This window comes from Typopeltis vanoorti, chromosome 11, assembly GCF_054136105.1.
Source record: "Typopeltis vanoorti isolate ZY-2024b chromosome 11, IOZ_Tvanoo_1.0, whole genome shotgun sequence".
Taxonomy (NCBI): Eukaryota; Metazoa; Arthropoda; class Arachnida; order Uropygi; family Thelyphonidae; genus Typopeltis; species Typopeltis vanoorti.
Genome location: NC_143559.1, coordinates 36,348,123 through 36,374,646, shown reverse-complemented (window position 1 = coordinate 36,374,646; position 26,524 = coordinate 36,348,123). Strand labels below are relative to the sequence as shown.

The 26,524-nt window shown below is 35.3% G+C and overlaps 1 protein-coding gene across 4 annotated transcripts in view; it reads right to left on the bottom strand.

Moving 5' to 3' along the window:
* Nucleotides 1-26,524, bottom strand: part of shtd (anaphase promoting complex subunit 1) — an 844,012-nt gene that overhangs the window by 779,814 nt on the left and 37,674 nt on the right. For all 4 annotated transcript variants that reach the window (XM_090401046.1, XM_090401047.1, XM_090401049.1 and 1 more), the window contains exon 4: nucleotides 12,875-12,947. In XM_090401046.1, the coding sequence (XP_090257172.1) occupies nucleotides 12,875-12,947 (73 nt within the window). The remainder of the gene's footprint in view (nucleotides 1-12,874; nucleotides 12,948-26,524) is intronic.

Sequence of the window (26,524 nt, the reverse complement as noted above, 5' to 3'; positions counted from 1 at the left end):
TGAAAGTATCTTCAGGACTGGGGTAAGGTGGTACACACCAGGGCAACTCGTTGCAAAGGTGGAGCAAGCTACCAATACTCCTGTCTCAGTATCTCCTATAATGCAAAACACATCTCCTTACGGATATGTCTAATGTTCTGCATTAAGGGAAGGGCCACTACCCAGACTAGTTTCGACCTTTATTGAGGTCTCTTCAGTGGGAGCCAAGCCCAAGCTGAGATACCAGGCAGAAGCATTCACAGGTCATCTCTACCTATATAGGTAGAGATGACCTGTGACCTATTATAGGAGATATTGAGACAGGAGTATTGGTAGCTTGCACCACCTTTGCAACGAGTTGCCCTGGTGTGTACCACCTTACCCCAGTCCTGAAGATACTTTCAGGTGCAAACTTTGTTTGCTCACACTTGGATAAAGGATTAAACTAAATTTATTATACTCTAACCAAGTGAAAAATAAACTTTCAACATGTTGATGGATGTATCTACCTGGGTGTTGTCTTTTAACTAGGGCATCTAGAAGGGCAGACTGTTGTTACTTCTATTTCTGTTGTGAAATGGATCCTTGGTTGTTGGCTGTTCAAATGGGATAAGAAAGTGTGTAAGGTGTTCCAACCATGTGGCCATGCAAACACATCATCCACATAATGTAGACAAATATTGAGGAGGGAGAAGGAATTTAGGGCATGGTATTCTTTTCAAATGTCTCCATGAAAACGTTAGCCTGGGGAATGAGGGGGGTGGCATGCCTGTACCCTCAATTTGTTTATAGAATTGTCATTTTAAGCCATACAGATTATATTTAAAAAATGACCACCCTTCTTAACAACTGATCCATGTACTGCCTATTAAATTATGACCCCACCTACACATAGACTACAACTATCCATAGACTGCTAAAAAATGTTACTCCCTGGCTAGCAGATGTGACCAACAAACTAAAACCCTATAATTCCAGACCTCCCCCCAAGTATTTATGGACTTCCAAAAATCAATAAAGAGGATGTACCTCTATGCCCAATTGTAGATGGTATAGACTCACCTACCTACAATCGCCAAAGTGCTTTTCTGTGCTACTGGCAATACCTCATTATATATCAAACACTTAGCCCATTTTAAGCCAATACATGACACCCGACACTCCACCACACTGACTTAATGGTCAGTTTCGATGTCTCCTCCTCATTCACAAATGCCCCATTAAGGGACACCTTGGCACTTATCAAAGCAGAATTTCCTCCTGTTTTCTATGAACTTAGGCTATTTTGTTTGTCAAGAAAAATTCTACAAACAAATCAAGGGTACAGCCATGGGCTTCCTTCCTTGGCTAAATGTTTCATGGGGACATTTGAAAAGAATGTCCTAAATTACTTCCCCCTTAAACCCACTATTTGGCTATGTGGATGATTTGTTTGTAATTTGGCCACATGGCCGAGACACTTTACACACTTTCCTATCCCATTCAAATAGCAAACATCCAAGGATCCAATTCACAATAGAAATAGAAAGTAACAACAATCTGCCTTTCCTAGACACCCCTGTAACAAGAAAACTAAATGAATCTCTGGCTTTCATAGTCTACAGAAAAGCCCATATGCAGAGGTAGATACATCCATCAACAGTCACATCACCCTTCCCCTCTGAACAATTTAAAACTATAAAAACCTTAGTCCACCAGACAAAATTAATTTGCTCAGAAAACAGTTATTAAAGTTTACATTGTTAATTTACTTAAACAATATACAATGTCAGTGCATACCTGTTTTGTGCACAACTTTTCTTAAGAGAGAGAGAACGAATCTTTTTTTTTCTTATCTTCTCTACAATATCAATTCTTTTTTATTTCCTTGAAATATGAAGATAATTTTAAAGTTCTCTTTTTCCTTTTCCTTGTGGAAACTTTTCTTATCCTTGAACATAAAAAAGAATCCATCACTTTTACAGCACTTAACAAGAATATATTGGTGCATTAAGTATCAAAAGGAACTGTCCATTGCTTTGGGAGCACTTTTATCTATGCCACAACTTAGATTCATTTAAAATAAATTTATCTGTTAATTTGGGATAAGTGTTTGTTTTCCTCGTAATGCTCTTTTCTACCTTTTTGGCCTAAGAATTCCTTTTAACTCTATTTCTCCCTTAAACTTCAAACTTTTTAGAATGTCATATCTGTTCTAATCCATGCAAAAGCCCTTCTACACTACTATGTTACTAATTCAACTTCCTCTTCGGAAGTAAAAAATTCATGCAAGTGCACTATTGCCTAACATGGTATGCAACATGAAGGTGAGATGAAAGTCAGTTGTTGTTAAAGATTAGAGTACTTTAATAGTGTGAAATCAATGTCAGAAAGTTCAATATTTTCTTCTCTCAAAGTTATGTTACAGAAATAATAAACTACATCAGAGGTGAGACATTTTTTCAAATAAATATTGCAATCAAATAGTTTGTGATAGGCCACAACTATACAAAGATTTCTCTAATATGTAACATTACTAAACAAATTTCCACTTACAAGAATAATGCATTTTTGTTATACATTTAGGAAATAAACTAATTATTTAAATTAAGGGGATATTAAATCCCACATTATTTCAAAGCCAAATATGAAACTCAAAAATCGGAATCAAAGAGTTTCATGCCAAATATAGTAAACTATAAAAGTTTCGGTGGATTGTAGCATAAGCTAAAGCACGTAGTTCAACACTAGGGCAACTCGTTGTGAAGGTGGGTAAAGTTCTGCTCACTATTCTTAGTATTACCTATAATGTAAAACACATCATACATCTCCTAGGAGATGTATGATGTTATACATTATGGTGGAAGGTCACTACCCAGACCGGTTTCAAACTTTATTGAGGTCTCATCAGTGAGTAGGTAGTAGACCAGGTAATACTGATGTTATAGTGAAAAGAACTTATGTACTTTGCTATACAAGTTGTCAAAAAGGTGCACCTATAAATTACTTAAATAAAAGAGCCAATAGGCTTCACTTCAGCGATGTAACATTATTTAAATTAAGGGGATATTAAATCCCACATTATTTCAAAGCTGAATAAGAAACTCCAAGATCGGAATCAAAGAGTTTCATGCAGAATAGAGTAAACTATAAAAGTTTCGGCAGATTGTAGCATATATCTGCCAAAACTTTTATAGTTTACTATATTTGGCATGAAACTCTTCGATTCTGATCTTTGAGTTTCTTGTTCGGCTTAGAAATAACGTGGGACTTAATATCCCCTTAATTTAAATAATGTTAAATCGTCGAAGTGAAGCCTATTGGCTCTTTTATTTAAGTAAATAAAACTAAGTTATCCTTTCCTTTATTTATTTATTCATTCAAATTCAATCACTGTTAAAAATAAAAAAAAATGTAGGATAATCTGATATCACCAGCTGAATGGAAAGTTGGAAAGTACTATGGAGATTATATTTGCAGGCTATTTTTTCTGATATACACCTTTAACATGAGAGGAATAGTTTTGCTGTGAGTGTAGGAGGACTGGGGGAGAGGGGTGCATGTAATATTTTATCTATTTTGCATGGTCTATAGCCACTGGCTAAAAGCATAGCAGTCCAATCTAGCTGCTTGTATATTTTTTCCTTCCCTTAGGAAATAAAATGCATATATGGTGAATCTGAAAAATTCAATTATGTCAGTGGGAAAATGTGACTTAATAAGGTCAATGGTCTCTATCAAAGGTTTCTATCTCTGCATTTTAGATACACTAGCGATATGACTTCCTAATAGCTCATTATACTTCTCCATCTACAGAAAACCCACTCACACTGGAAGGTATTTACATAAACAATTACACCACCACCCTTCCCACCAGTATGGCATCCTCAAAACACTTACTCGCCAAGCCAAGGTATTTGTTCAAATGACACAGCCCTTGAAACACTACAGCCCATGTAAAATAGATAAAATACTAGATGCACCCTCCCCCATCCCTCCTACACTCAAGACACAGGATCACAGCAAAACTATTCCCATTCCATATGTTAAGGCTACATCAGAAAACACAGCTAACGTTCTCTGCAAATATGATCTCCATACTACTTTCAAACCTTTTGTTCAGCTAGCTGCTTTCATACCTCCTCCTAAAGATCGACTACATCCTTTTGAACAACCTGCAATGTATAAAGTTCCTTGTGCCTGCAGTTTAGCCTACTTTGGACAGATCGGTATATCACTTAACATCTGCCCTGAGGAACATAAAAATTATATGAGATCATCTGTATGGCAAGTCAGGATTGCCAGACCATTCTCTGGCAATCCTGAGACAACCCTATAATACTCCTTCACATATGATGAGATGGAGAAAAACATCAAATATTACATAGAAGACATTATCTTCTCGGACATTACAGATCTGAGAGGCTATTCTTAGAATCTCTCCCAGTCTCAACAAGTATGGTTGCATTAATTTTCCAAAGATCTGGGAGACTATCATTTTAAGACCTAATAGCCAGACTTCTCTAAATTAAGTTTATAATTATCCAACACATAGAGGCACCACGTAAGGATATTAAGTGTCAGTCACAATTTAAACTGTTTCTACAATTACTCTGTTTAGTTCTGTGTGCCTGTCACAGTTGTAATTGTGCTCAGATGATGCTAAGCACAATATTAATAAAATATTAGCAGAGAATATTTAATAGTGTGGAAAGGTTTATGTGTTTGTCACACATGTTGAATTGGATTTTAACGATATTGATGCGAATACAGATTGATAAGAAAATAAATATTTATTAACTTAAAAGCTAATATTTCGCTGGTATATTATATCCAGAATCTTTAGAGCACACAAACAAAGTTTGTTACAGTAGCGAGACAACCACAATCCGGTGTAACAGTGGGTGGGAGTAGTATAAGTAATTGCAGCGTGCAACACAAGACTAAAGTCCTAATTAGGTGCCATCTAAGTTTTAAAAAAAAATTAAAAATATATATAAATAAATAAAACAGTAATCCAAAGTTTTGAAAAAAAAAAACAGATATATTAATTTGGTCTTAGGATGGCTGTCTCCCAAATCTTTGGTAGATTTTTACAGCCATACTTGTTGAGGTTTGGAGTATGTTTTAAGGCTTCTGTTGATTCCAGGAACAACCTCTCTGACTTGTAGAAGTTTCTGTGCTTTTGTTTTTTTTTTCCAATTGATCCTGTGTGCTGGAGTATCCAAAGCATGGTCTGCCAGACCAAACTTGCCATGGTGAAAGTGCCAAGGGGAAAAAAATATATACAGGGTGTTCGGGATAAATTTGACAGTTTCGTAAGGAAAAAGAAAATCTTCTTTGTATCTATTAAATTTAATGAATTGACAAAAAACATTACAGGCAGAGTTAATTACAATACTATCAACAAGATTTACTCAAAATAACCACCATTAGCATCGATCACAGCTTCAATTCTGCTTCGGAACCTCGAACAAGCTGATGCTACAGTCTCCCTGGGAAGGGCCGCAAAAACTGTTTTAATTTTATCCATTAACTGGGCTTTTGTATTACTGGAAGTGCGATTGGTGTCTTTTTCAACTGCGCCCCATACAAAATAATCCATGGGGTTAAGGTCTGGGGAGTTTGGAGGCCAAACATTTGGACTGGTGAAGTCGTAGAAATTTTCAGACAACCATTTTTGACTTTTCCCAGAGGTGTGGCAAGGGGCCGAATCCTGCTGCCATACATACGGCCTACCATTGGCTACCCTTGTTATCCAGGGCTTGACTACAGTTAGCAACTCCACGAACAAAGCCCGAATTCCAATGCCAGGGTTCTTCAACACCTGTTCCTGCAGATTTGCGAGGAATTCTGCTGTACGAACGCAATCAGATCGTCTGCTAGGGATCTTTCTTCTTGCTACATCCTCGTAGTCACCATTGCAAGTCTCTAGTTCATGCCTGATTGTTTTTACTGTATTCAGGGAGCATTGGGCAGCAGTCGTAATATCCTTATTTTGATGGCGGGCACGAATCATCATGATACAAGTTATTCTCTTCCATGATTCAGGTGGGTTCCAGCTATCCATCCTTTCTGACATCTTGTATATGAATGAAGAAGGGTCCAAACTTTTAAATGAAGAGAAGTGTGTGTTAATACATGTAACTTACGGAAAAATATAATTAATTATAAATATGTCAAATTTATCCCGAACACCCTGTATATATCTACTCTGTAATATAAAATAAGCCTTTTTTGTAACGTTTTCATGTCACGTTTTTGGTCAAGTTATTTGAAACGTTTTGAAACTCAGGGGCTAGCCTGAGTGTCGAGTCTTCAAAATTCGAGTCATCAGAATTCAAGGAGAACCAGCCTACCAGTCCGAAACTCAGGGGGTTGGGCACCGTAGGACTGACCCCCCCTTCTTCCGAGTTTTCAAAATTCGAGTCATCAGAATTCAAGGAAAACCGGCTTACCAGTCCGGAACTTGGGGGATGGGTGCCAGGGGGGTGTTGGTGCCGTAGGTGTCAGAGCCCCCCTCACCAGTATATATATATATATCCGGCACTTTTGCTATGGCAAGTCGGAGTCTGGCAGACCATGCTTTGGATACCCCGGCACACAGGATCAATTGGAAAAAAAAAAAAAAAAAACAGTACTGCATAGAAGCCTCTACAAGTCAGAGAGGTTGTTCCTGAAATCAACAGAAGCCTTAAAACATACTCCAAACCTCAACAAGTATGGCTGTAAAAATCTACCAAAGATTTGGGAGACAGTCATCCTAAGACCAAATTAATATATCTATTTTTTTTTTTTTTTTTCAAAACTTTGGACTAATGTTTTGTTTTTTAAACTTAGATGGTGCCTAATTAGGACTTTAGTCTTGTGTTGCACGGGTACAATTACTTATACTAGTCCCACTGTTACACCGGATTGTGGTTGTCTCGCTATTGTAACAAACTCTGTTCGTGTGCTCTGAAGATGCTGGATATAATACCAGTGAAATATTAGCTTTTAAGTTAATAAATAGTTATTTTCTTGTCAATCTGTGTTCGCATCGATACCTTTAAAATCCAATTTAAAATATTAGTGGGTTTAATAAATATATTTTTTTTCTCTTGGTGTTGTTTATACTGTTAAACATTATTATGAATAATGAACAACACCTAAATCTTTCTTTGTATATTTTACCTTTTCATAGGAAGTAACTTGCATATATGGTGAATCTGAATAATTCATTTATGTCAGGGAGGAAATGTGGCTTAATGTGGAAATATGAAGGTGGGGACACGACAAGGGGACATCCATGGAAATTTGGCATATTTTAGTTAAGAATGGGTGAGCTACATTTTTCTCTGACAACAGAGATGTTTATACAGTTTGCATAGTCAAGTCTGTTCTTTTCAATGTGATATTCATTTTTATCCTACTTAGAGCTAAGTAATGGTCACTTCCAATTTCAAATCCTTAGGAGACTCTTGCATTCTGAACTGGCATGACGATATTACTATCAACATTGACTTATTAGTCAATGAGGATTTTCTTATTTCTTGTGCCTTCACTCCATGTGAACTCGCACACATCTTTATGTTGAAACATGGTGTTAGCAATGCCTATTATGTGTCCTGAGCAGAAATCCAGCATATACTTACCATTATTATTAGCTTTACCCTTTTCTCCAAATTTTCCTATATGCTTGGCAGGATTCATTTCCTACTCTGCTGTTTAGTTCTCCAACAGGACCACTTTTTCCATTTTCTTTGTCAGCTGCCTATTCTAATGACTCAAGACATTCTTCCACTTCTTCCTTAGAACCATTGGCACAAATAAATTTCACTGTCCATTTTCCAATTTTTGAGTGTACCCACATCACTCTACTTGAAACTGCCTTCCAATCAAGAAGTTTATCTTCGTGTTTGGGATTGAATGCTATCACTACTCCTTCCTTTCTTTGATCATTATTACCAGAAGATAACATTCTATACTTATTATTTAGTAAGATCAAACCTGTTTTTGTCTTCTTTGTCTCAGTAATGTCAATTATGTCCACATGGTACTTTTCCAATTCTTCTGCAAGTTTGATTTCCTTTCCATTAATACTTCTTATATTGATAGTTCCTATCTCCAGTTCTTCTGACATTGAGGTTTATTCTTCTTCTATATGTCAAGTTGGAGCGTGTTCCAGTAGCTGACTTTTCACTGTTCCGACAAAAACAGCAGGGATCTTGTTTAACCAGGTGATGTCCTAGCTGGCATGAAATCTCATCATGTTTTACCATCATGTAAAGCAAGGCTTAAATCACAAACTGTACTTTCTATTGGCAAACCTTGCCAATAGAAAGTACAGTTTGTTTGGCTTAATCTCCCAATTGCCAACCTGTCTTCATTCAGTACCCAGTAGATACCTACTAATGGGGTGTGCACCAGGTGAAGGTAAGGATGGGCCATTAGGTCAGAAGACCCAGTCGATTCTCCACATTCCTGAAAGACAATATGGAGGTCTCTTCTCGGTTATTTGGCTTTGACCATTAAGTGACCCCTATAGCTTGAATAATTTTAAGTACTTCAGATATATTATCAGAAAGATGACATGCCAGTCATTCTGGATAAATATGGTAAACAAAAATTAAAATTATATAGAAACAATCTTATACAATAACTTTAAGAAGATAATACTGGAAATCAAGTAACACCTAAGAAACTTCAGGATCTTAGGTGTTGGCTTAAGCTTTGAATGTCGGTCTGTGTGTCAATTTTGGAGAAAAAAAAAATTAACATATTTTGGATATTTTAACTTTCTGCTGTTTCAAAGTACAGGAATACCTTGTATAGTGCAGTTAATTGGTTTAAGAAGCGTCTGCGCTATGCAAAACCGCATTGTTCGAGGTCTAAAGGTTTTCAATTTAATTTGTTTATTACAAAAATTTAGGATAATAAAAATGTTTAAAATGAAAAAAAAATTGTTATTTTTATTAACTAAATAACAAATAAAATCCTTTTAAACTGATATAAAAGTTGTAGAAAACTAAACAAATATTGCTTCAATTTTAGCATACAGTAATTTACTTTTTACTAAAGTAGTCTTTTAGTGTTCGTTGAACCATCCTTGTCTTCTTTGTCTCTTCAAGTACTAGATCTCTGTAGCATTTGATGGCATTATTGAGACTTTGTCTCACTTTGATGCTTCTTTCCAAATTCAGGTCAGCATTTATGAGAAAGTCGGAAGCTTAATCGATTTTTCTCACAAAAGTTGAAACGTCAGCAAAGAAAAATTCTTCAACCATGACATCAGTGGGGTCATCTTCTTCTGCTTCATAGGCTCATTGTTGTTCCAACTCCAAAAGGATTTCATCATACAGATCATTTGAATGAGAATCAATACATTCATTCACAATGTTATAATCTAAACTTGTAAAAACCAAGATCTTTGCCCATCTGCACAATTTCTGTTGATATTTCCTCTTTCTGTGTTGCAAAGGCAACAAAGTCCTTTGAACAATGCGGCAAGATATTATGCCATATGGCTCTCATGTTGCTTTGAGTCACCTCTTGCCAAGATTCATAAATATTTTGAATGGCAATAGAGTTGAATGGCCTGGCGTATTGTCTAATAAAAGAAAAATTTTGATTACAATAGCTTTTAACTTCAGGGCAAAATCAAGTTTTAAACCAGTCTTTGAAAATTGAACGAGTCACCCACGCTTTTTTATTCGAACGCCAATGAACAGGTAATTGTTCTTTGTAAAGCCCTTAAGAGCTCTTGGGTTTTCTGCTCTGTACACTAACAGTGGCTTCAATTTTAAATCACCTGATGCATTACCTCCTAGTAAAAGTGTCAATCGGTCTTTTCACACTTTATACCCAGCTTGTGTTTTTTCCTTCTCTGCTAGAAATGTGCGCGATGCATTCTTTTCCAGAACAAGCCAGTCTTGTCAGCGTTAAAAATTCAATCATCTGTGTAGCCTTCCTTCTCAATAAGCTCCTTCACAATTCATTGGGAAATAATTCTGCAGTTTTAGTGTCAGCACTTGCGCTTTCACCTTGAATTCTTACGTTATGGAGTCCATACACTTTTTGAAATTGTAGAACCACCCGCGACTTGCTATAAAAGTTTCACTGGTTGTACCTCCTTCATTTTCACTTTCATTTTCTTTTATTTTGTCATATAGACGTTGCTTTTGCCTGGATTATCATTTGACTCAAAAGAATCTTTTTTTGATTACAATATTCAATCCAGATCATTAGAAGGCATTCCATATTTTCCATTGTAGAAGATCGATTTCTCATGATCACTTTTGACATATAAGAAGCGGTGCTCATTCCATGTTGTTTAATCTTTTCTTTGCTCTGAATAATTTTTCGTACAGATGACTCATTCATTGAATTCTCACGTGCTATTTTAGCAAAGGGAGCTCCATTCTTGTGACATTTTATAATTTCAAGTTTCTTCTCTAATGTCAACCACTTGCATTTTTTTTGTTACTCCAACAGTGTCTTCTTTGTTTTGTCTCTTTTCACTCATACTTAAATAATAAAAAAATATTAAATACTAATATTAAAGTAAATAATAAAATGCCGTGGGGAAAGAAGGTGTCTACTTCAGAGCCAGTAGAATAACTACTGCATAAACGTGGCTCTCGACTATCACTTGCGCTGTCTGGGAGTCGCCGGTCAGTGTTGACAATGTTAGTGTAATAATGAGAAGTGTAATAATAAAAACCGCGTTAGACAAAAACCTGCGTTGTTCAAAACAATGCTATACAAGGTATTCCTGTATATATAAAGTTACTTGATTTCAGTCTCTAATAAAGTTTTTTGCTGAAATATTATTTAACCTTACACTACAGTTTGTTATTTTTAATTTCCAGATTGTCTTACAAGCATCAGAGATGCATTTACAAAGGAATGTATGCCATCAGTTAAAGTATTAATCACAGAAATAACAGCAAACTTTTTTTCAAACAACTGATTTTCAGTATTGTCTTGTAAAAGTACCCAATAAGCTAACCTCCAATTCAAGGCAAAGAGACTTTTCATGCACATGCACAACAGTCATACAAGAGAAAAGAGCATGACATAGCAATGCCCTTTTCTCTTGTATGACTGTTGTGCTGGTTAAATTAAATGGCTCTGCATTCTGCTAGTAACTTAAGTTTATGTTAATGAATTTTAAAACTAGGAATCACTACAGTGCGAGTTTATTGTATTTGGTATAATGAGATAAAGATATATTTTTTCATGTATACATACATACATAGCTAGCTCATGGCAAAAACATGATGTTAAAAAAGAGAATCATGATGTTATTATATATTAACAGGATTAAAGAGTTTAAAATATTTTAAGTTAACACTTTGAAGGAAAACATAATCCAAGGGATTGAAAAAATTAAAATAAAAATAAAATAAATAAAAGTTAAAATAAAAGTCTTAATATGTTATAAAAAAACAATAACAACATATATATCGTTATAAATTCAGATCTAAATTTGTAATCCAAGTCACAGCTTCAGGAGCTACTTGTAAAAAGTCATTCTAGTCATTCTGATAAGCACAAAAGGTGCATTCTTTTACAATATGTTGCATAGTCTGTCATGGAGCACCAGTCACATATTGGATATGATTATCTGTTCCATTTATAGAGAGTATCTCCACATAGCCCATGGTTTGTCCGAATCTTATTTAGTATTGTCCAGGTTTTGCAAGGCAGATCCGATCCTGTAATGATTTGATCACCTTTAAAGATGTTATGCAAATGGTTTTTCGTATTTTCCTTCCATGTTTCTTCCCACTTTGATAAAGGATTAAAATTATTTAGAACTAGTTCTTCTGCTGCTCGTAGTGATGGATGGCAAGATTTCAATCTATTGATGTTAAGAGTTGGAATATCCTGATGAATAGGTAGGTTTGAATTACTAGCAATTTTTTGAAATTCACGGACTAAAGAATTCAATCTACGGAGGAATAATGCCTGCTACAAGAGGTAACCAATAAGTTGGAGTCGATCTAATAGAGCTTGTAATTAATCTTAAGGTATTATTCAATTGAGAATTGATAATCCTTGTGTGAGGGCTATTTAGCCACACAGGAGCACAATATTCAGCACTTTGAGAATACTGGAGCAAGGGCTGTTGTCTGAAGGGTAGAGGCTCTTGAACCCTAAGTAGTGCCACAGTATAATATAGCACACCATAATACAGGCACACCAAATAATAACATAATAATATATTCATGTATAATATAGCATGGCACACTGAAAGAAATGCACCTCCATATGATATCCATAAATTATTCAATATGCTTTGCACATTTGATGCTGTAACATTATTACTATTATTAACATCAGATCTTCATTAATGGAGTCAGACTCGTTGCAGGTGGTACATGCTATCACACACAAAGCTCATCAAACCTTGCCCTAAACTAATTCAATGTATTTTCATTCACTGCATCACCAACCACACTCTGTGAAAAGCATCTACTTTTCACTCCTTTGCTCAAACCATCCTTATAGTTTTCAGGGATAACCCCTTGTTCTATATCCCCCCTCCCTCTGCCCACTCTATGAAAAATTTCTTCCATGTTAACTTCATAACAACCCCTAACTTATATGTCTCTCTCTCTCCTCCTATCCGTGAGGCATTGCAAATTACATTCCCTCAATCTGTCTTCATATCCCCCATATTCCAAAAACCAATTACCATCTTTGTGATTGTGGGCAAAAAAATTCAAACATATGAGGGGGAAGACTTAAAAGTGAACATAATAACAGCGATATAACTACTATTTTAAAACACATAAAATCATCCATAAAGTCACTTATGGTGTATGACAAAGTATATTTTAAAAGATAACTGCTGCTTCACAGTGTCTTTACACATAGAATGTTAAGCAAATAAAGAGAGCCATATTTTGAACAATTCTCCCTCCTTTACCTTGATCCTCTTTGAAATCGTCATGCTGTATTCTTGGTTTCCAACTATTAACAATAAAATTACACCACGCCACCTATTAAAATTAAAAAACCAGATGTTATAATTTATGTGGACAGAAAATTTAATTAAAATCTAATTTAAACACAGTGACAATACATAAATATAAATTAAAGTCATAAGGTGAAGAGTATTCATTTGTGCAACTTATACAAATAACTGTCAATGTACCAACATCATGGCCATTATCAAAAAAAAAAAAAAAAAAAAAAAAAAAAAAAAAAAAAAAAAAAATACAATGCCAAGATTACTGCAACAGTTTAAAACATGCTTATCCTTGAATTCAAGTCATAGTAATGCAACTATTAATGTTGGTACCTCTGTTGGTAATTAGGCAGTAATGTTCAAACAGAGGAGGATCAAGTTGTGGCCTGGTGGCCACCAGTGGCTGCGTGCTATGTGAAAAAAGTAAGAGAGATCTATAAGAATGATGTACTGCAGATATCATGCATTTTGATCATGAATTGAAACAGTTTCTGCTATTTTTAAAAGATAAAGCCAATTTCAATACTGCTGTAAAAATAATCATATTAAAAATTCTGAATATTTTTACGTATTAATTATGCTTGTTAGTTTTGTTTTCATACACACAGTGTCTGCACTTGTGATGTGCTCGTTATGAAAATGTTATATTAGAAGTAACATGTAAAGAAGTAAAAAAAAAATTTTTGATGGACTTACTAAACTGAATATTTGTGTTACTTATAAGAAAGTTTGTTGTGGTTTAAAAATGTTGAATTCTGTGTTTTGTGAAAGACTTTCTCTTAGCGCTAATGGATACTGCGAGTCAGCCATTTTATTGCAGTGCGTAGTTTCTGACTTTTGTGGAGTGCGCATGCTCCGGGAGAGGATTTGATGTGTGATTGACAGCTGACAAGGAAAGCGTTGCGTATCCAAGTAACGGTTAAAAACAAGAGAGCGTTCGGAAGTTTTTAGAACACTGGCCGGTAAATATTTAAGTTGGAAGGAACTTGATTTTTTTTTGTGTGTGGCAGTCAGAAGAAATTTTATAGTGTATTCCGAAAAAGGAATAGTGGAAATAATAGGTTTCAAGGAGGAATAAGTAATGAATAAAAGGAAATCTTGAAACTGTAAGTTTTTTTAAAGTGGAAAAAGTTAAGACTATCATTTAGTATTGTGAATGAAAGAAGACCTTGTTGCTTACATTCTAAAGTGAATGTTTTTCTTAGAGAAAATATTGATAAGGAAGTTCTATAAGTATTAAGGATGCCTGAAAGTAAATATTTAGAAAACATATTGATTAAGAAGATTTATAGGTATTAAGGATGCCTGATCTGATGAGTATTGCTACTAAAAGGAAACAAGATTTAGTCAAGAAGACTTTTATGTGTGTTACATTGATTGATGAAAAGGATCCTGAAAATGAAGTACAGAGCCGTATAACTAATGGAAAAGAGCCTTAACAGAAAGAGAAAAGGACTACGAACATTTTTTTGTGATTGTGAAAGAAAAAGTGTTTAGTCTTAAGAGCAAGTTTATATTTTTAAATAAGGCCTTGGATCCATATAATCTGTAGTTATAGTTATGTATTACTGCTAGAAGTGTATATATATTGTTTTAGTTTTATTAAATGTGTTTATTTTGTACTTGGTTTTGAGTCAATGATTAGTTGGATTCTGAAAGAGATAGTTAAAGTCATTGCACTAATTGGAGTGAACTTTTGTACAATACAATAACATATAGGGACACTCGGAGTCAAAATAAAAATTATTGTTAGTAAAAGAGATTTATATAATAAATCACCTCATAAGTATATAGTATAATTATTAACAAAGGCACAGCCAGTAGACTAAATAGTTAATATAATATATATATAAAAAAAAAGAGGGAATATAAAATATAAAAAATAACACTGCCACACAAGTATAGTAGGCTGCAAGAGAAATGTCAACTTCTCCAAATGTGAAAAATTTTAGGGATGCTGTAAATTTTACTACAAAGGGCCCCCCAACCAATTTAATCCACCCATGTTCAAATGAAGACATTTCACACTGATTTACCATCACTGCATCAATACAGCTGACTCTCACTATAGCAAACTTAGAGATAATAAAACTTAAGCACTATAACTGATTAGTCCTGAATAATGCCCCACATATACAATGCTATGTTAAAAGAAATTCACTACAGCAAACCATCCATTTGTTATACAAACTGTTCATGTGGTCCTTGATTCATAAAGTGAGTCAACTATATGCTGATTAATTTCTACATTAAAAGAGATTCCAGAATTTCAGGTCAATCTTAAAGAGAATGGGGAAAATTGTTACTAATAACATGCGAAAACACCTCAGTCAAGGCTAAACTTCATAGCCAAGTCATCATTTATCTATTTCATAATCCATGCTGGTGTGTAGAATAGGCACATGTCAGGGCTCTCTCAGTCTAACAAATCATTGAAAAATTAAGTTATTCTTAAAACTTGGGTTCATACTTGAGGGATTAACTCCTGAAATTGCTGCCTAATTGTGACAATGAATAAGAAGTGAAATCACTATTCTAGTAAATTAAAAACAATAAATATAAAATTGAAAATTATAAAATTAAAAATTTATATAATTACCTGTACACTCCTGGAGGATGCATGGCAGGAATTTGATGATGATATATAACAATTAAGTAATTAGCATTGCTGAACATGTTGATATTGTTTATAATATATTCATATTCCTGTTATCTCGAGGAATGTACAGAATACTATAGTAGTTCTAGATTATTAATTTTGCATTATTGCTACTTTTTTTTTAAAAATCAATTTTTTTTCCAAATTTTTTCCCTCTTTACAGTTATTGTCAGATCTCATATTTGGTCTTCAAAGGCCCTACTAACTGCACAGTGTTATGTCCCTATTCTATCTTACGATTTTTGTTTGTCTTACAAATCGCCTTCGTCTATATTCTTCTAACTTCTACTTTCAAGACATCACCAAAATTCCTACTAACATCTGAGTTATTGTTCCCCGTAGTATCCCTAGTATTTGTATTTTAACTGCGCACTTTGGGACATCTAGTTTAAGATATTTTATACATAAACAGAGAAAAGGAACTCAAATATCTGAAAGTGTAACTATTGCAGTCGTGACACTATTTCTTGTTACTCAACATTAATTCCTTAAACTTCCTGTTTCTTAACATTAATTCCCCGCGTGATTAGGCTCGAATGTTTCTAAGCGGTGCATTGGATTAGCAATATCAGACAACTTTTTTTTTTCATTAAGCAAAAGGTTTATTATTTGTCTAAACATGGTACATATCAAAATACTCAACTAAATTACTTACACACCAAAATTAGCTTAATACAAGTAGTTGGGCTATGATTCGACAAAAGTTACTACGATCATGCCGCCACAAAATTTCACACAAAACATGAATTCACATAACATGGACAAATTAGATTACCACACACTATTAGATTATTCAACTTCAAGTACACTAACAAAATCATTAACTACTCTAGCACATACTTGTGACAATTCCGATTCTCTACACATCACACTAGGCATTCAAATTCCTCAGGCTACTTGATTACTCAATTCCCACTAATCAAACTCAATATTAACAAAACCATTTACTTCATTAACACACAACTATGTCATTAACTTTCCTTTTACAATATATTAGGCACTCAAGATTCTTAGGACAATTAATTATTCACAAATTACCAACACTAGCTAGCTTACTTTTAACACTCTCTATCAAATTCTAAAGTCCTATTATAATTTCTCCCTAATCACTTTAACAGTTCCGTATTATGACAATGGTATCAATCACAAACAACTTCTAGTTAACATAAGACAAAATTCACAATAGCTTTCTTTAGCTTCACTTACGGCCTTTACCTTCTACTGAACGAACGTGCATGCATAACTTCTTGCAATTCAGGGCTATATAAACATCTGCGCGGTCGGCTGTACTATCCGAAATGAGGACATCGACATCTTCACAGTTTCCTATGACTCCATGGCATATTTCGCTTTCTACATAGGAATACGGGAATAGCTTTCCCGCTCACCTTCGATTCCTTGTTGTGGCATGAGGATATAAGCCATATCTCTCCACTCAGGAACACCGTGAAATCCACTCGAAAACCAAACTAAAACCACCGCGACTATCCAAACGTTTCTTCTCCTCTGGCAAAAAGGCCTCAAGCCTCCTTGACTATCTAAACGTCTTCTCCTAAACCCAAAAGAGCCTACTCCTTCGAACAGCCACGAGGGGGGGGGGGGGGGTACCAACCCTTTTATAGCTGCTCCCCTAACGGCGCCCTTTCTTACTTCTTTTCCCTGCCTCCTACTTGTTTTCCGTCTGTCTACCAATTGGGTAGCATTTTGCCGCCATTCGTCATTTTGATCGGCAACTCGTAACGAAGTTTCTATCCGGGTATAGGCCCTAAGAGATATTCCGTTATTTCTCTTGTTAGCCTCTGTCTTAACCCCCTTTTAAACCTTTTCTCAGAATTCTACTTAATGCTTAATCTGTAGCCTCTTACATAGCGTATTTCATGACTCATTCTTTTATACTTATGTACTTAACTCTTTCATTCTTAATCGCATTACTATATTAATGTTTAGTTAGCTACTTATTTAATACAAATTCCTTGTTTAGTCATAATACATCTTAATACATTCTTTTCTTTTGTTATCTTAACTAAACAATAGACCTTTACATTTTACTCAATTTATACTGGATGCAAGAATATTTTATTAATTAAATTATTCCTTTTATGCAGGGGTTTTTATTTATGCTATTTATTTTTTTTTTTTTATGTTATACCATGATAACTTAGGATATTATATTCTCGAGATATCAGGTGTAACAACAGTTTATCTAGATCTTGGTCTTCCACTGCAATCAAATACCTGGTTTTGCTAACCTTTCCTCTCCCATTTATTCCTGCATATAGCCTATAATTAAGATGTACAGTAATCAGCAGTTAAAATTTAACAGGTTCCAGGAAATACGGTTTGCTGTAAAAATCAGAAATTAGAGAAGAATGCATACTATCCCCACTGTTATCATCTGTGAGGATCACATTATGAAAGGAAGTGGCTTAAACCTGATCTCAAAACTGAAGATATTTAACACAGCTTGTTACTTTATGTAGATATTATATTACTAAAGTCTTCAGAACTCTTTCAAATTAATCTTTTATTTGGCAGGAAACTACCAGTATTCAGATAATCTTGCATTCTGGTCATCAAAAGTGCTACTAATTGCATCAATTTACCTAGTTCTTGGTCTTTCACTGAGTACTTATTACAATTAAGCATCAGTTTTGCTAACCTTCCCTCTCATGCTGTAAGTGATATTCCCTCAATTTAGCTCATCGCACATTTTTGAATGATAAAAATGTGAAGTTTCCTTTCTAATTTTTTTTCATTTTTTGCATGATTCTACTATGATACAGTATTGTCACACTCCTAATTTTTCTCAGAAAAATTAGTGTCCCACGCATACCACTATACTCAGATTCTTTCTAGGCATGTTCTGGCAGAGCAAGCAGCAAGAGGATTCATTAACTGCTCAGAAAGACTCCTAATTCATTACCATCAGGTTGTTCAAGTGCTGCTTTATGGGGGCCAGCTTGCAGAACCATTAGACTACTATATTCTTGCAATGGATGAAGGTTTTGAACCTATAGTATGTTTAGCATGCCCTCAAGGGCTGTCACCGGTATACCTCACATGAGATGGCAACATCCTTCAAGCCAAAAGTAAGCAGATTGTAATGGTATTTCACAAGACAGTCTGCTACCTGGAAATGGTGAATTTCTTATGAAATAATTTTTAAGTGTTCTAAAAGCATGCAGGCCTGGTTGGTCACGTGGTTAGAATATCTGCTCTGAAACCACTAGGTTGTGGGTCAAATCTCACCATAGGCATGGATGTTTGTGATGTGATCATCTTTACGTGGGAGATGAATTTCATCACTAAGTGTGAAGACAACTGCCCCTGTTACTGTAAGTCTGAAGTGGCTTGAAAAAGTACCATGTGTGGTCTCTAGACAAGGTTTCTGGACTATGTAAAAAGATTTTTAAAAAACATAATGAGTGAAATAAATAAAAATAGAAAATAAAATCTTTAGCCCATACACAGTATACACCATAGGGTTAAAAAAACCTTATGCAAGTGACAACTACATAAAAAAATACAATAAAAATAGTCCTTTTGAATACTGTCGTTAATTTGCACTAAACAAATGAAAGTAAACTCCATCATCATCATCATCAAATTCCTGCCATGTACCCACAAGGGGTGTACAGGATATGATAGTACTACATGAAAAAATTATATCATTACTAACTTCCCATCTACAATTTTCCTCCAAATCAGTCTGTTACTTGTCAAGACTCCAACATTATCAGATCTTATATTTCTATCATCTACGGCATTTTGTACCATATCAATCCACCTATATCTTGGTCTTCCTCTGGGTCGTTTTGCTGCCAACCTGGCAGAGAACACTTGTTTCGCTAATCTTTCCTCGCCCATTCTGTTTAGGTGACCATACCACCTGAGATTAGCTCTGCTAACACATTCCTGGATGCTGACGATGTCAAGTTCTTTCCTAATATCCTCGTTTTTAATATGATATTGCCATTGATGCCATCTGTTCATGCCTATAATCTTTCTCAGGACTCTCATATCTGCGGCCTCTAGTCTTTGGTCAAGTGTTTTATTTCTGACCCAGCTCTCAGATCCATAAGTTAAAACTGGTTTGAAAACTGTCTTGTATACAGCTAATTTAGTGTTCTGACTAATTTCTCTCTTATTCCATATGAATTTATTCAATTGACTTCCTACAATACCAGCTTTGTTGATTCTGTTGTCTATTTCCATATTTAATTTACCATCTTCAGTAAAAATCATGCCTAAGTAGCTGAAATGTTTTACTTGTTACACAGGTTCCCCGTTCACAACACAATTGACATTTTCAACAATTCTGCCTATTTTCATTGTCTTTGTCTTTTTATTGCTGACCTTCATACCATATCTATTACAACAGCTATTCAATTTAGTCAGAAAATCTTGCAGCGGATGTATTTAGAAGTATAACATCATCCACATAAAGCAAAGAGCTGACATTGACATCTCCAATTTTGATATCATGTTTAATACCACTTTCTTCATAATGTGATCCATATAGATAATGAATAACAGAGGGGATAATGTGCATCCTTGTCTGACACCAGATTTAACATTAAACCATCTTCCTGTACTTCCTTCAATTCTAACTGCTGACTTACAACTCAGATAGAGACTAAGTATTGCTTGATATAATGCTCCATTGACACCATATAACTACAGCGTATTGAATAGCTTCTCTCTTGGCACCTTGTCATATGCCTTTTCCAAATCGACAAAACTTAAATACAGATCTTTGTTATATTCCCATGCTTTCTCGACTATTTGTCATAAATTGAAGATCTGATCCTGACAGCCCCTGTTTGGCCTGAATCCAGCTTGTTCTTCACCAAGCTTTTCTTCCACAATTCTTCTCAATGTTTCTCAAGTATACTTGCATAGATCTTGCCAGGAACACTCAGTAGGGAAATACCTCTGTAATTCTCACATTTAGTTTTATTTCCCTTTTTATATATGGGTACTATGAGAGCTCGACTCCAATCATCGGGAATTCGCCCCTCTGTCCAGGCTTTCTGAACTATGCAGTGCAGCCACTGTAAGCTTTTATACCACCATACATCAGCATTTCTGGTCGAATATCATCTACTCCTGCTGCCTTCCACATTTCAAGCCTTTGATGGCTTTTTCTACTTCAAGTATTGATATGTATTCCTGCCTGCATGCCTGGTCAGTGTTTTTTACCACTGTGCTGTCATCACTGCTTGTTTCATTTAGCAGTTTTCCAAAGTAATTACTCCATACTTCAAGGATATCTTTTTCTCCAGTTTTCATGTCACCTTTATCATCTCTAACTCCTTTTATAGTACTCTTTCCTCCATTCCTAAGCTTCAACAACCTCCAGAATAATTTGCCACCTTCTTGATATTTATTTTCTATATTCTTGCCAAAGTCCTCCCATGACATTTGTTTAGCTAGTTTTACACAGTGTTTAGCATTCTTGCATTTGTCTCTATATTCTCTAAGAGCACAAGCTAACTTATTTGACAGGAACGTTTGATATGCTGTCTTCTTTTCCTTCACTGCCTCTTTAACTTCCTGTGTCCACAGGGAGTTCTGATTTTTTCCTTGCAGACAACCTCACCACATGCCTCTCTGGCAGAATCGATCAATGTTGTCTTCAGAGTTTGTCACTGAATCTCCAAGGTTTGATTCCTGTTCTCAAACTCTTTCATTTTTTCTTCAATAATCTTTGTGTATTTTAGTCTACAGTTCACATCTGAGAGCTGCTCAACTTTTATTCACTTTAAAACTTTCTTACATGTTATTCTTTTCAATATCAAATTCAATTTTATCCTGCTCAAGACTTAATAGTGATCACTTCCAATTTCAAATCCTCTGTACACTCTGGTGTCCTGCACCAGGGAGAAAACATCACTATCAACAATAACATAGTCAATGAGACTTTTCTTATTCCTAGCCTCTTCTCTCCATGTGAATTTGTGCACATTTTTATGTTGGAACATGATGTTAGTAATAACCAGTCCATGTCCTGAGCAGAAATCCAACAGATATTTGCCATTATTATTAGCTTTGCTCTTTTCTCAAAATTTTTGCAAAAATATTTTTGTATGTCTGACAATCATTTCCTACTCTGCTATTTAGATCCCCAACAAGGACCAACTTTTCCTTTTTCATTGTGTGTCAGTTGCTTTTTCTAAAGCATCAAAAAATTCCTCCACTTCTACCTTAGTAGAACCTTCTGTGGGACCATAGGCACAAATAAGTCTCATTGTCCAGTTCCCCATTCTCATATTTGCCCACATCACTCTACTTGAGAATGACTGCCATTCAAGATTAGCCTCATATTTTGTGTTGAATACTATGGCTACTCCTTCTTTTCCTTGATTGTCATTGCCTGAGTATAACATTTTGTATTTATTGCTCAGAAAGATCTCACTAGTTTTGGTCTTTTTTGTTTCAGTCACCCCTATTATGTCGATCTGGTACTTATCTGATTCCTCAGCTAGCTCCATTTCTTTGCCATTCAGTCTTACATTGATAGTACCGATCTTTAACTCTGGTGATGTTGAGTTGGGGTTTGTTTTCAGATTTGTTCCAGTAGCTGACTTTTCGCTGTTCGCCCTTCCCTGGTGAAAACAACGGGGGCCTTGTTTAACCGGGCGACGCCCCAGCCGGCATGAAATTTTGTCATGTTGTACCATCATTTTTTTATATTGGTTTAACCAATAAGAATACAATTTGGTCGGCTAAATCCCAAATTGCCAGCCCATCCTCGTTCGTTCAGTATCCAAATAGATACCCAACAGGGTGCACCACGAGAAGGTGAGGATTGGACATTAGGTCAGAAGCCCTGGTCGGTTCTACACATTCCTTTAAAGGCTATGTGGAGGGCTCCTCTCAGTTATACAAAGTAAACCCGAAAATAAACTCCTTATGATGGAAACCTAAATCTTTTGAATTTCATGGAAGAAACTAAAACCACAGGATCGTAACATGGAAAAGAAACTTCTTTATCATCTAGCATTTGCAATAAAACTGAAGTAACTGAGATCGTGAAACTATGATATGCATACAATTTTACAATTAGCACAAGAGTAAAATACCTTTATGTAACTTAAATATAAAGAGCTAATAAGCTTCATTTCGATATAAACATTATTTAAATTAAGGGGATATTAAATCCCACATTGGTTGGCTAAATCCCAAATTGCCAGCCCATCCTCGTTCGTTCAGTATCCAAGTAGATACCCAACAGGGTGCACCACAAGAAGGTGAGGATTGGACATTAGGTCAGAAGCCCTGGTCGGTTCTCCGCATTCCTTTAAAGGCTATGTGGAGGTCTCCTCTCAGTTATACATAGTACATGGTATTGTACTACGTACTAGGATCACTTGCATTAGCACACGCTAGTGGTTGCCGATACTTTATAGTTTACTATATTCGGCAAGAAACTCTCTGATTCCAATCTTTGAGTTTCTTATTCGGTTTTAAAACAATGTGGGATTTAATATCCCCTTAATTTAAATACCTTTATGTAATATACAAAATATTTGTAAAGTTGACTTAATTGTATATACACCTGGTCATCGACTTACGACCTATGCGACTTACGATCGTCTGCACTTACGACCACAAAAAAAAATAATAATAAATTAATGAATAAATTAATAATAAATCAGGCAGCTGCACATATGATAATTATGGGATACGATAGTTAACCCACGTACGATAACTATCTCTCACATACACTCAGTCGCTTTGAAGCATCTGTTGTGTGCGTGTATTAATTAAAATTCTACTGAAATACTACCCATAAAATGTCTAGTAAAGAAAAATGCCTTCATCTACAGATACACCAGCTAAGAAGTCAAAGAAAACTACTGATTTAGAGTGTAAAATGAAAGTTATCCCGAAGTATGAAGGCAGAAAGAAAGCGAATACGATAGCACGACTTGAAGTTATCACATTCCACGGTATAGACGATACTTAATGACAAAGAAAGAATTCGGAAAGTTGTGAAAGGTTCTGCACCTATGAAGTCTACAATTTTAACCAAACAACAATAGGGACCCATCCATGAAATGGAGAAATTGTTGTTTATGTAGATAGAAGATTTAATACAGATAAATTCACCCATGAGCCTTTGCACGGTGCAAGCAAAGGCTAAAAGTCTGTTTCAGAGTTTAAAATCATGTGCCGGAGACGATTACGCAGAAGATTTTCAGGCTAGTACTGAATGGTTTAAGCATTTTAAAAAAAGATTTGCTTTGCATAATGTATGTGTCACAGGAGAAGCAGGAAGTGCAGATGAAGATGAAGCCCAAAAATTTGTTGATAGTTTCGATCTTTATTAATTTTAGATTGTATTTTTGTGTTTACAGTATAGTATGTACAGTATTTTTTTTCACAATATGTACAATATACATAATTATAAATTTAAAAGATTATAAAAATAAATTATAAAGATGATAAAAAGATTAGAAATTTTAAAGAATACTGTTAATAAATATATGGCCAACATATGACCAGATCGACTTACTACCTGTCAGCCAGAACAGAAGTCGGTCATAAGTCGACGACCAAGTGTACTTAATCTAAACTGCATAAACATTACATTGTCACCCTTCAGATTCAATGAATCTGAAGTAACTATGATATGCATATAATTTTACAATTAGCACCAGAGTAAAATACCTTTATGTAATATACAAAATATTTGTAAAGTTGACTTAATTGTATATACTTAATCTAAACTGCATAAACATTACATTGTCTTCCCTCTAAATAATCCCTCAACAAAAAGTTTTGCTCGTATGTTGAGGAAAACAAGATTGCAAAGCACACATATGCTACAATGAAATACTCATTTATTAATCACATTAAGAAATATTTCATTTTACATTAAAAACATCAGTAGGTTGAAGAAGAAATCTGAATAAAAGAACAACACAACACATACATTACAAAAAGAAAAAACGTTTCAGACATGTAGTCACATGGTGACTAGAATAAATGACTATTGGGTATATATATATATATTCCCTTGAAAAATGCAGGTTTGAACTGGACGGGTCACACGGTTTTTTTTTAATAAATATATTGGAATTTTTTAGAGATTTCACCATTTTGAAAAAATTCACAGACAAACCACGTAACTTAGAAATATTGAAAAAATTAAGAAAACATTACATATGTCATGAATGCATAAACTATATGTAGACACTAATGTATTTTATCATTTACTACCATAAAATATCATCATCAAATTCCTGATATGTATCCTCAAGGGATGCATGATAGTACTACATGAAAAACTTACATCATTACTAACTTCGTATCAACAATTTTCCTCCAAATCAATCTGTAATCTGTCAAGACTCCAACATTATCATATCTTATATTTCTGCCATCTAAAGTAGCACTTTTTACTATATCAATCTACTAACATCTTGGTAGTAGATCGATCTAGTCAATCTACTACCGTAGTCTAGTCAATTAGGGGCGCCTACCCCCCACACATTGGTGGGGGGGTCGGCACCCCTAACCCCCTGCGTTATTCAAAGGTCAACTCTATGATTATTAAATAACTTAAGGAATTCACAACATATACTAGAATATAAATTAAATTAAACTTTAATATATATTTCCAATATTTCGGCAATGTCATGTTGCCGTCTTCATGGGAACTTAAAATAAAGACACGTGCATGCAGGCACTACACACAGCAAATGAGGATGATGTGAGGAAGCTACTGTTTTTCCTAAAGTCGTGATGGTGCCCCTAGTGGGCTATATTAGGTATTCTTGGCCATTGGGCTGAAGTTCTCCTGATGTATGTTTCCCAAATATGGGGCAGTCTCATGCATCCAAATTTGTTGAGGTTTGGCATTCCTTAGGGCTGAGGCTGATTCCATGAATAGTCTTTCAAATTTGAACTTGCTGTTTGTGTATTACTGTGGCTTTCTTCCAACGTATTCTGTGACATGTATCCAGAGCATGGTCTGCAAGCCCAGAGTGGCTGTACTGGCAAAACCGGATGTAGTCCTTGTGTTCTGAAATTCTGATATTCGCTGTCCTGTCTGTTTGGCCAAAGTAGGACACTTTACAGCTGCAAGGGACCTGGTATACACCAGGTAGGTCTAGGGGAAGTGGTTGGTCTTTAGTGGAGCGGATAAGTGATGCCAATTTTCTATATAGTCTGTAACAAGAGGTCAAGTCATGTTTTTTTAGGATTTTGGTAATTTTTTCTGAGATGCCCCAGATGTAGGGAATGGTGATGGATTTAGAGTAATCTTTGTTGTGGTTTACTGGTTTTAGTATTTTTGGGATTTTTTTGGAGGGGTAGCCATTGGCTTGTTAAGGATGTGATTTAGTTCAGTGGTTAGGGCTTTGTCATTTGAACAGATTAGTTTAGCCCTGTTGTATAGTGCCTTAATAACTCCATATTGTTGTGTGTGGGGGGGGGAAGATTGTTGGTGAATGTATCTGCCTGTATGGGCGTGTTTTTTATAAACTGAGAAAACCAAGGTTCCATCAGGTTGGTGGGTGACTAGTGTGTCTAGGAAAGGGAGGCTATTGTTTTCCTCTTTTTCCAGGGTGAACCTGATTCTGGGGTGTTGGTTGTTTAAGTGTGTTAAGAAGGAGAGGAGTGTATCTGAGCCATGTGGCCAAATAGCGAACACATCATCAACGTAGCGAAGCCATATGGTAGGTTTTTGTGAGGCAGAGTTTAAGGCTTTCTCTTCAAAAGTCTCCATAAAGAAGTTGGCTAAGGGTTCACCACTTTCCCCACCCTTAGCCAACTTCTTTATGGAGACTTTTGTTTGTAGAATTTTCCCTGCCAAATGAAATAGCCTGAGTTAATTGTAAACTGAAATAGGGTTGAGATATCGGGAGGAAATTTAGCTTGGATTAGCTCTAAGGTTTCCTTGAGTGGGACATTTGTGAATAAGGAGGAGATGTCAAAAC